General features: G+C 43.8%; 1 protein-coding gene across 1 annotated transcript; it reads right to left on the reverse strand.

Annotated features, from left to right (window-relative positions):
* Nucleotides 1-674: 674 nt before the first annotated feature.
* On the reverse strand, nt 675-10,615 carry Zar1l (zygote arrest 1 like). The gene is made up of 4 exons (XM_021164011.3): nt 10,046-10,615; nt 9,431-9,523; nt 5,191-5,265; nt 675-809 (listed from the first exon to the last, which is right to left on the reverse strand). Exons 1-4 carry the CDS (start codon nt 10,613-10,615, stop codon nt 675-677), a joined length of 873 nt encoding a protein of 290 aa, XP_021019670.1.
* Nucleotides 10,616-12,145: the final 1,530 nt, after the last annotated feature.

The raw sequence follows: 12,145 nt of genomic DNA on the forward strand, positions 1-12,145 counted from the left end.
TTCTTTTTTAATATTTATGTATTTAATGTATGTGAGTACACTGTTGCTGTCTTCAGACACACCATAGGATGGCATTGGATCCCATTACAGATGGTTGTGAGCCACCATGTGGTTGCTGAGAACTGAACTCAGGACCTCTGGAAGAGCAGTCGATGCTCTTAACCACTGAGCCATCTCTCCAGCCCTTGTTAATTTTTAAAATTAATTTTAAATTCTCCCTTTCTTTCCCCCTCCCTCTTCCCCGCCCCCTTTCTTTTGGAAGTAGAGGGGGTCAAGACAGGGTTTCTGTGGGTAGCCTTAGCTATCCTGGAATTTACTCTGTAGGCCAGGCTTGCCTGACTCCTGAGTGCTGTGATTAAAGGTGTGCACCACCACCACTCAGCCTCTCTCTTTCCGAGACTGGGTAGTGTCACTATGTTGAGCAGGCTGGCCTTGAACCTAAAGAGATCCATCTCTGGAGCCTGGGACCCCCAAGGACTGAGTTACCACACCTGACTTTTCTCTTTCTTGTTCCTCTCATCAGCAACCATTTCTAGTGTGATGTTGTTACCCAGGAGTTGTCCACTAATGTGTTCCTCATGGTCTGGTTGATATGTATGTATTTTATTTATTCAGTGCCAACTTTCACCCCCTCAAATGAAACAAACCAGAAACGGCACCCACTGTCACAAGGTTTATTTTAAGCTGAAGAAGACACTACAGGGGAATTTCTTGTCTTTGCAGTGGCCACAGAGCTCCTGGCGGTGTGGCCTCCGGACATCAATGTGTCTTTTCTTTGGAGAACAGGAACAACAGACTCTTAAGCAGGTCTTTTGGAGGCAAAGGTGGAACATTCAAGGATCAATTGATATTCCAAGCTTGGTCAGCAACTGAAAATACTCCTTCCCTCTCCCCATAGCTGTGCCTTTCTCCAAGTTCTGCAAGAAGCTGATATCCAAGTTGCACAAAACAACTTCAAATGCCACCTGAATGATTGATCTCGGACGCTGGTCAAGAGGATATTAGCATGCCACCCAAGACAATAGTAAAATATGGGGGAGGGGTTTCTTAAAGTGTGTTTGTGTGTAATTTTATGTATCTGTAGCCAGTGGGGATTGGGATCATTTTACTAAATGACGGGAGAACTGTGGTCTCAGCCAGAGGTCATACTCACAAAGACTGGACCCCGTTTAGATGGTTGTCACAATTAGGAAGGAGAAAAGTCTCCTGAGGTCAACATTGTACCTGAGCCAAGAGTGTATTTGTTAAGTGTGCAGAAGTCTGTGGTGTGACTTGTGGAGGTCAGAGGACAGCTAGGTTCTTCCTCTGTCATGTGGGGCCTGGTACTCCAGTTAGATCAAGGTTGGCAGCAAGCACTGTGTCTGCTATGACTATGACACTGGTCCAGGAAGCTAAATTGTTTTCTCCCCAGATTTAAAGCCATGCCTTTTGGTCAAGAGCCCATCCTATAGATCCCGGTACACCTTCCTGGTCAGGGCCAACCTTTCATCCACATATGGCTGGGAGCCCCCACAGAATAAGGCAAGGTCTACTTTCTGAAGACTGTGGAATGCTAGCTAGCACTTGGATTTTATGAACAGGAAATATATATCTTCGATATACTAAACATCACACAACAGTCACATCCTCTCTTCCCTAGTGATGGGCATTCTTCCTTACAAATTACAGGAAGGGGTCCTATGTGCCTGGCACCTACCAAGAACCTTGTGTAGATTAACTCACTGAGTTTCCCCCTTCCTTCCTTCCTTCCTTCCTTTCTTTCTTTCTTTCTTTCTTTCTTTCTTTCTTTCTTTCTTTCTTTCTTTCTTTCAAGATTTCTTTACTTTATTTATGTGCGTTAGCTGTACTCTATCTTCAGACACACCAGAAGAGGGCATCAGATACCATTACAGATGGTTGTGAGCCACCATGTGGTTGCTGGGATTTGAACTCAGGACCTCTGGAAGAGCAGTCAGTGCTCTTAACCACTGAGCCATCTCTCCAGCCCTTCCCCCATTCTTTCCTAAGAAAGAAAAAGGCAAACCAAATGAGCTTGCTGCTGAGTCTATCTATCAGCTTGTTGTAAGCAAGCCTAAATCCTCTCTGAAAGAAGATACTGCCCTAAGGCACAAATTATCACTATGGATTGTCATGTGCAATGCTCCCGCCTTTAATCTCAGCACTTGGGAGGCAGAGGCAGGCAGATTTCTGAGTTCCAGGCCAGCCTGGTCTACAGAGTGAGTTCCAGGACAGCCAGGGCTACACAGTGAAACCCTGTCTCAAAAAAACAAAACAAAAAAACAAAAACAAAAAACAACAACAACAAAAGAATTCTTAGGCTAGGTAGTGGGGGCAACAAGCCTTTAATCCTAACACTTGGGAGGCAAAGACAGGCAGATCTCTAGGTTAAGGCCAGCCTGATCTATGTGTGAGTTCCAACATAACCAGGGTTACACAGAAAACAAAAAACAAAAACAAAACAAAACAAAACAAACAAAAAACAAGCAAATCACCAACCAACCCTAACCAAAACAAAACAAAATGAAGAAAAACAATATAAAAATAATAAAAAAGGAAGTATCTGGCTGGTAAAATGGCTGAGCCGTTAAAAGCACTGACTGCTCTTCCGGATGTTCTAAGTTCAAATCCCAGCAACCACATGGTGGCTCACAACCATACATAATAACAATAATAATAATAATAATAATAAACGGGGGCAGGGGGCAGAGACAGAGCAAGCAGGGGCCAGAGCCAGCAAGAGGGAGAAAGGAAGAGGGGAAAAAAAAAGAGGAAGCGTCTCTGAGAGTTCAAAGCGAGCCAGTCTGGTCCATATAGTGAGTTCCTGGACAGCCAACATTCTATAGTGACTCTGCCCACCCCCCAAAAATGTTTCAAAATCATTACACATCTAATATTCACATTGTTAATATATATATTTATTTTATGTGTATGTATGTGTGCCTATGTGAGTTCATATGTACCATGTGTGTGCAGGAACATGTGGAGGAGACCAGAAGCATGGGATCCTCTGGAACTGGGGTTACAGATGGTTATGAGCTGCTCAATATGAGTGCTAGGAACTGAACCTGAGTCCTCCGCAAGAACAGCAAGCACCCTTAACCACAGGACCACCTCTCCAGCCCTTCGTATCTAACTATTTAAGCCTACTGTCTTCTCATAGGTCTGAATCTTCTGGCCTAGTCTGCAGTGCTACCAATCCCTATTCCATCAAGATAGAGTGATCTCTAAGCCTTCTACTTCTCCTTAAAAGTAAAAATCACTTAGATCAATGAGTCTTGCTCCAAAACACACACAGGCACATCATTATCAGTAGCTTTCATACATCTTTTTTTTTTCTTTTAGATTTATTTATTATATGTAAGTACACTGTAGCTGTCTTCAGACACGCCAGAAGAGGGAGTCAGATCTCATTATGGATGGTTGTGAGCCACCATGTGGTTGCTGGGATTTGAACTCCAGACCTTTGGAAGAGCAGTCGGGTGCTCTTACCTGCTGAGCCATCTCACCAGCCCTCATACATCTTCTTAATATAAGAACCAGAGGGGGGGGGAATGTTTTTCTTCCAATATTTTCAATTGCATATTGTTAACGATTCTTTTTTTCATCAATTTCTTGGAACCATTCTGTCACCAGGTCATTTCATTTTCCCCAAATTAAAAACTTTTGATGTGGTAACCAGCCTCACTATAGTGTGTATGTGTGTGTGTGTGTGTGTGTGTGTGTGTGTGTGTGCGTATGCATGTGTGAGTGAGAGAGAAAGAAGAGAGAGAGAACTATCACTACTACTGCTATTGCCTTGGATATGATCTACCCACCTCCAGCCCTAAGGTCTTCCAAAAAAGAACATATTGTAAGTCTAAAAATAAATTAATTAAAAAAAAAAAACAGTTATTTAGATGAGATAGCTCTCTGTGGAGATCTTGTTTGGTTTGCACAAGGCCCTGGATTCGACCCCTAGTGTATTCTCCCCTCAGAGTAATCTTTAAAAAATATTTAATTTTTATTTCTGTGTATTTATTTATGTATAGAATCTGTGTGTATATATACACATACATGGGGGGTTTATGTAGGCCAGGAGAAACTGGGGGATCCCCTTACTCTGGAGTAACAGGTAGTTGCAAGGCACCCAATGTGGATGCTGGGAACAAACTCTGCTTCTCTGGAAGAGCAAAAAGAGTTTTTTAACCACCGAGCCATCTTCGCAACCCACAAAAATCTTCCTGACTACAAAAATCATTTAAGTTAATCTTTGTAGCCGAGTTTAAAGACAGTTTTCCTTTCCACAGTTTCAGACTCCACACGGCCCCACACCCAAACTCAAAACCAAACAAACAAACAAAAAAAATCAATAGAAAGTCAAAACTTCATCTAACTCAGAGACTTTCCAAGCATTGAAGACACCATGAAATCCAACAAATTCTACCCTATAAATCTGACCTGTGGCAGCTGAGCACATCTTTCTGGAACTGAGCATCTCCGGAACAACATCTTCACAAAGGCTAAGCCAGCCCTCTGGAAACAACGTGCAAAACACACCAGCATTCGCCACATAGCAAAAATGTAACAGTTAACCATCAAAAGGACAATGACATTCTGAAGACACCCTGAAGAAGGTGGCTTGCTTTCTGCTTTGTTTTGGTTTTTGAGACAAGGCAACAGGAAGCCCAGCCCAGCCTTGAACCTCTGAACTTGCTGCTTCTCCCGGTTCACAAGATTATAGTCAGGATGGTTCATGCCTAACACAAGGAAAAATAATGGATCTTCTCCCTCTTTCTCTCCAAAAATATTTGTGGAATTTATGCCTGTATTCCTTTCCTAAAATAATTCCAAGCTTTCATACATACAGAAAACCTATGGGGCTGGAGAGATGGCTCAGCAGTTAAAGAGCACTGACTGCTCTTCCAGAGGTCCTGAGTTCAATTCCCAGCAATCACATGGTGGCTCACAACCATCTGTAATGGAATCTGATGCCCTGTTCTGGTGTTTCTAAAGATAGCAACAGTGTATTCATATACATAAATGAGAGAGAGAGAGAGAGAGAGAGAGAGAGAGAGAGAGAGAGAGAGAGAGAGAGAGAGAACCTAGTATCCCCATGACAAGATCCAGGATCTATAAGATCCAAACACTTCGTGACAGAGGCTTCAGGTACACAAATGGAAACAAGACAAACAAAGCATTCCGTGTGCTTACCTGACACTGGATTTCTTCTACTCGGTAAGGGTTAAAACTCTTTTGGCACTTGTTACAGAGCTGTTTGAAATAAACCTAAAGAGAAATTAGCCTTTTTAATACAAGCTGATATATGCATATGTTTCCTAGGTTCCCATTTTTTTTTTAATAATTTGCTTTTTTTCTCTCTCTCTCTTTTTTACTTAAAAGTCTGGGTAGGAGTGTTTGTCTGCATGCAAGCATGTGCACGTAGTGCATGCAGTTCCCACAGAAGTCAGAAGAGGGGTTGTATCTCTTAGAACTGGAGTTACAAGAGGTTGTTAACTGCCCTGTGGTGCTGGGGACCTCTGCGAGAGCAGAGATTGCTCATAACTGTGAGCCATCTCTCTAGCCCAGCCCCAAGTTCTTAAGTGATACAATGTGTTCCTTCGCTTTGCACTTTGGTTATCTTACATGTAACCTCTACCCTTAAAGGATTTTAATGTTTTCCCCCATTTTTTCCCCTCTTTGTTTGCCAGCATGTATATCTGGGCACCATGCACACACATTGCCTGCAGAGACCAGAAGAGGGCGCTGCATCCCTCTGTACAGCAGTTACAGATAGTAGTGAGCTCTCGTGAGTGCAGGGACTCAATCCCAGTCCTCTTCAACTATGGGCCCATTCTCCAGCCCAGTACCTTGAGGCTTTAAGCGTTGAGAGCTCCCTCAGTCGCTTGCCCTCACTCTGTGTTCCATTTCCCTTACTTGTAAACTAAGATAGCATTACTTTTCATATAGTTCTTATGCTATTCTATTTCTTATCAACAGCATACATAAAACCCAAAGGAGTACTTGACAGGAAGTAGCTATTATTCCTTTTCTCCACTGTATTGGCCAGCTCCTTTTTTTGCCCTGAAATGTCTAGACTTCCCATTTTATTTGTGGCTTCTCATGAGCTTTCTGCTTTCTAGGCTTTGTCTAGGGGATATTTTCTCCCTGGTTTACTTGGCAATGTCTCTGTTTCTCTTTCTTGTTTTGAGAAAGGTTCCCCACTACATAGCTCTGGTTGACCTGGAACTTGCTATGTAGTCCAAGCTGGCTTCAAACTTACAGCGATGGGCTTGCCTCTGCCTCCATGGACTGGCATTCAAAGCATGTGCCTGGCCTTTCTGCTACCTAAAAGCAGGGGTTCTCAACCTTCCTAATGCTCTGACCCTTTCATACAGTTCTTCACACTGTGGTGACCCCCAACCAGAAAATTATTTTTGTTGCTACTTAATAACTGCAATTTTGCTGTTGTTATGTGTGGTAATGTAATTATCTGTGTTTATGACCCACAGGTTGAGAACCACTGCTTGAAAGACTTATCTGGACAGCAGGATGCAGTCTGTCATGCAGGTTAAAACACACACACAAACACTCTTCTGTGTCATTTTCTCACTGCTTCCAAGTCACAGGCTCCAGAACGCACTGAATTTTTCCTGTTCTGCTCCTATCAGAATATACTGTTTGTTGTTCTGAGAAAGAAGTTTTATTACAGAGCACCTGTTGAGCAGGAGGGGCCAGCCCTTGTTTTGTGAGATAGGATCTCACCTTGCCCAGGATAGGCCTTTCACTGGAGATTCATCTTCCTGTACTTCCCAAGTACAAGGACTGCAGGCCTGTGCATCACACCCACCTCCAGAACACACATCTCTTAAAACCAACCAACCAGCCGGGCGTGGTGGCACACGCCTTTAATCCCAGCACTCGGGAGGCAGAGGCAGGCGGATTTCTGAGTTCGAGGCCAGCCTGGTCTACAAAGTGAGTGCCAGGACAGCCAGGGCTACACAGAGAAACCCTGTCTCGAAAAAAAAAAAAAAACACCAAACAAACAAAAACCAACCAAACAAACAAACAAAAAAACAGATTTCTCAGACTCTTTCTTTGTACCCTAGTCTTTTGTGGGTGTCTGAACCCATTGTTTGTCTTCAAGGAAGAGTTGGGACTTTAGTTTGACTTAGTTTTCAATTCCAACCAGATGTGGTGGCACACACCTAGAATCACAGCAGAAGGCTGAGAAGCAGACACTCAAGGCCAGCTTCAGGTTCATAGAGCAAGAGCATCTTGTGCTGCCTGAAAGCTGCTTCAAACAACACGAGAAACAACGCAATAAACAGAGGAGTAAACCCAAGAGACAACTCCTCTACCCTCAGGCTGTATGTCCTCTTGCCCTGTGGCCTAAGGTATAGCTGCACACTGTGAAGAGCTGGCTCTCCTACTGCCACAGGCACAGGCATGGAAGACAAACTTCGCCTGCTTTGTGGAGCCGAGCCTGTATTCCAGAAGAGAAATTACTCTCCAAGAACATAAGATGGACACAGTGTCCCAGCACTCAGGAACCAGAGGAAGGAGGAGCTATTCCAGTTCAAGGCCAGCCTGGTTCACATAATAAGTTCCAGGCCAGCATGAGCTACATGCTTAGACCCCATGTCAAAAACAGACATCAAAAAAGTTCAAGACCACCCTCAGTTATACAGTAACTTTGGGACCAACATGAGGTTCATGAGACCCTAACTCAAGAAAAACAAGAACAAGGGAAAATGGCTAGATTTCCAAAGGGGGATGGCTATACTGGAAGTAGTTGATAGTATCTATACAGAAATAGCCTGATAATAACTTTAAAAGACAGTATCAGTTGTTTTTATGAAAGAGTTTAATGTCTTGACAGAAATGCAAGCCCTGACATCTGCAGAGATGGCAGAATCCCTTAAAATAACCTTAGGATATCTAGGTATGATGACAAGTTCCTTTAATGCCAGCACTTGGGAGGAAGAAGCAAAGAGAGATCTGAGGGTTCCAAGCCAGCCAGGGCCACCTAGGGAGACTCTGTCTCGGAAAAAGAAAAGCAAAACAAGACAAATTAAAAAAAAAAAAAAAACTGGTCTAAAGAAGAGTTTAATTAAACCTAATCTATACTTTTAACTTATACAAGAAGTAAAAGCTCAGCAAGAACATCAGCAAGAAAGAATGTCAAGATTTAGTCTAAAGAAGAGTTTAATTAAACCTAATCTATACTTTTAACTTATACAAGAAGTAAAAGCTCAACAGGAACATCAGCAAGAAAGAATGTCAAGATTTAGTCTCAGAACAGCCCAAGTAGGTAGAAAAAAATAAAATAGGAGAAATCTCTAGCGTAGATGAGGAGACCCAAATTTACCCATGGGGGGGGGAAGTAAGTAGGAAATTAAGTGTATCCCCATATTTAAGGCACAAACTGTCGCCTAATTATAGACCTGCATGATTAAACTAAATGTTTTACTAGACACCGCAGAGGTTTTCATTGTTTGTGTTGAGATGGCTGGGGTCTCACTCTGTGGCTCCCGATGTCTTGAACTCACTATGTAGACCTGAAACTCACAGATGTAGCTGTTTACGTCTCCCAACTGCTTCTTCGTTTTTTGAGATATGTGTAATGTTAAGTTTCAAACTTGGGACAAGTGCCTGAGGTGCCTATTTAATAAAACAAAACAGACCGTTTCAAACTTGGGACAAGTGCCTGAGGTGCCTATTTAATAAAACAAAACAGACCTGGCTTCCAGGTTCTCACAGCATCCCTCAGTGCCTAACTGTTAACCAAGGTAAGGCTGGCACACCCTGAACTCTCCAGCCCAGGTCTGGGCTTCCTATACCCAAGAGGCTCCTCCCTAAATAATTCAGACAGTTTGGTGCCCCTACCTCCCATGCCTCCTACCCCTCTCCCAACCTGCGTCTCTCCCACTCCCCGCTTTGCTCCTTTTGTTTCTTTGGTCTTTTGTCTGCTGTAGTAGATTCTCTCTCTTCCTTCCTCTCCCCACTCCCCACATGGTTCAGGGTCAAATCCCATCCTTCCCCTCCAAAGTGCTGCAGTTGCAGAGTTATATACTACCACCGCTGGTAGTAATTTATTCATTTAATCATTGACTTTCACACTCAAATGGAAGTGTCGATATAAAACCCATCCTCAAGCCGGGCATGGTGGCACATGCCTTTAATCCCAATTCGGGAGGCAGAGGCAGGAGGATTTCTGAGTTCGAGGCCAGCCTGGTCTACAAAGTGAGTTCCAGGACAGCCAGGGCTATAGAGAGAAACCCTGTTTCAGGAAGAAAAACAAGAAAACATCCTCGATGCCTGTCAGCATCTATGCCAAAGAGGTGGAAAGGCGATCTCCCACTGATGTGCCTGCACCTTCCAGGCCTCCTTGCTCCTCCCCCCAATGCGTGCCCCCCCCCACACGCATGCCCCGCCTCTCACGCTTGCTTACCTTGTTGGTACCTGAGATACACCACACATAGGCACTCTCCCATCTCCTCTTACAATCTTTACAGTGAAAATAGCCATATTTTAGTTCCAAAAACTGAAAAGAAATTCAAATGGAAGTATTTTATTAACGGGGGTCGGGAGAAGAGTCTAGATATTTGTTTCGTAATTGATGGCTTAACGCAACAGCATCTACTTCCTGGACCTTGCTTTCAGCTATTCTCTACAGAGCCGTTAATTTAGCTTCTAGGCTCGCAGCCCTAGGATGTTTCCTGATCATTTCCCGCAACACCAACAGCAACATCTCCAAAAATAAAAATCTAGGTTCACCTTTAACACACTCGAAGCTTACTGTCGGCCTCATCCTCACCAGGAATAATGACAGGACTTTTTAAAATTAGGCTCTATGCCTATCTTACCAAAACTTGAAAAACACTCAGACCATGTAAACAAAGTACATGCTTCCAGAACTCCACCTTCCTCGCCCAAGAAAAGGTAGAAATAGCACTTACCGATCTGGAAATGGAAGGAGGGAGGACCCTGCTGGTGGGGGCTGAGCAGAGAGAAAGAAGCCAGCTAAAAGCGGAGCTTCCCAAATTTGCTCTGCGCGTGCACATACCTGCTTTCCCTTCCTGTCCTGAGGGCTGTGGGCATATTCCTCCCCCAATTCCTTCAGCCGTGGGAACTGCTCCTCACGATCCCGGCTCCATGTAGGTAGCAGCAGCTGATTGGCCTCTGTAGGTCCTGTGAGCTCCTGGCTTTCCTCGTCTTCCCCATCCTGGGGTCGCCGGATCAAGGCTCTCCGCCCTACTTCCCAAGCTTCGGTGGGCTTCCTGGAGCTGGTTCTGTCCGAGAGGGAGCTGCTGTGGAGGGTCTGTGACCCCTGTGAGCACTGCACTGACTTGTCCACTCGAAGACTCACCTGTACGCCCACCTCCTTGGTGTGGACCCTGTGTAGCCATAGACTCAGGTTGGGGTCCATCTGAGTGGAAACGGCCTGAAGCTGAGCCCTGTTGTAAGGGTTCATACAGGACTGCGAGACATTTGCTGGTACCCTAAGCCTGGCTAGGAAAATGGGAGCTCCCATATTATGTGGCCAGTTTTGCTGTTGACAGTGTCTCCAGGGGCCAGGGTAGGTCAAAGGGTCTGTGGTCCCATAGCCACAGGGAACACAGAAAAGACGCTCCATTGGGGTGGGGGGAGTTTCCTCCCTCACCCTCCTCTTCCTCTTTGTAGATTTGGTTCGGGTTCACCCAGGTTTCTTCATTTATTCCAGAGCGGGAGCAGCCAGTTAGCTCCCTAATTGAAGTCACCTAGGAGATGACTAATTGTTTTCCCTACCTTTCCAATCTGCAGCGCTCACTAATTTTTTTTTTTTTTCTCTCAAGGTTGTTTTTCATTTCTGACCTCTTCACACAGGCTTTAACTAGTAATTTCACTCACTTATTCTCTTGGTGACGACTTTGTTGATCTGGTATCGGTGGGTGAGGATATAAATTAGTATAGGTATTATGGAAACTAACACGGAGTTTCCCCAAGAATTAACAATTGGCTGCGCTGTAGTGGAGCCTTTAATCCCAGCACTTGGGAGTCAGAGGCAGGTGGATCTCTGAGTTGGAGGCCAGCCTGGTCTACAGAGTGAGTTCCAGGACTGCCAGGGCTACACAGAGAAACCTTGTCTTGAACCACTTGCCATCAAAATAATAATAATAATAATAATAATAATAATAATAATAATAATTAAAATAAAGATTTTAAAAATAGGAGGGCAGGAGAGATGTCTCAGTGGTTCATATTGCATCATATTGCAAAGTGCTCATAGCAACTTGGATTCCCAGTCACTGGGTGGCTCACAAACACCTGTAACTCCAGCTGGTACCTGACATCCTCTTCTGGATATAACCTACACTCATGTACATAGACACACATTCACAGGCTCACACATACTTTTTTTTTTTAAAGATTTATTTATTTTTATTTATATAAATGTACTATAGCTGTCTTCAGACACACTAGAAGAGGGCATCAGAACCCATTACAGATGGTTGTGAGTCACCATGTGGGTTGCTGGGAATTGAACTCAGGACCTCTGGAAGAGCGGTCAGTGCTCTTAACCACTGAGCCATCTCTCCAGCCCACACACATACCTTTTAATACTAGATAAATATATCTTTCAAAAGACATTTTCTTATTTAACATATATCTGAATGTATACCTGTGTCCCAGAAGAGAGTCCAGATCTCATTATAGATGGTTGTGAGCCACCATGTGGTTGCTGGGAATCAAACTCAGGACCTCTAGGAAGAACAGCCAGTGCTCTTAACTGCTGAGCCATCCCTCCAGCCCTATCCTTTTTTTTTTTTTTTTAAATAGAACCACCGACCTAGCAATCCCATTATTTGTATGCATATGCAAAGAAAGTGAAATCAATTAAGAGATTCTGCCCTCATCCTCATCCAAGAGTCAAACTCTGGAAGCAACCTACATATCAGATGACAGATGAGTAAAGAAACTGCTGTATAAATGGGAATTTTAATTAGTCATTGAACAAGAAAGAAAAAGCATGTGTGGTGGTATAGGCCTTGTCATTCCAGAAGCCAGGAGACTCACAAGTTTGAGACCAGCCTAGCTACACAGCCAGAACCTGTTTTGTTTGTTTGCTTGTCTGTTTTTGTTTGGGATGAACCTGGAAGACATTATGTTAAGTGCAATAAGCTAT

The sequence above is a fragment of the Mus caroli genome, unplaced genomic scaffold (assembly GCF_978045245.1).
Source record: "Mus caroli unplaced genomic scaffold, Mus_caroli_1 scaffold_4, whole genome shotgun sequence".
Classification (NCBI taxonomy): Eukaryota; Metazoa; Chordata; class Mammalia; order Rodentia; family Muridae; genus Mus; species Mus caroli.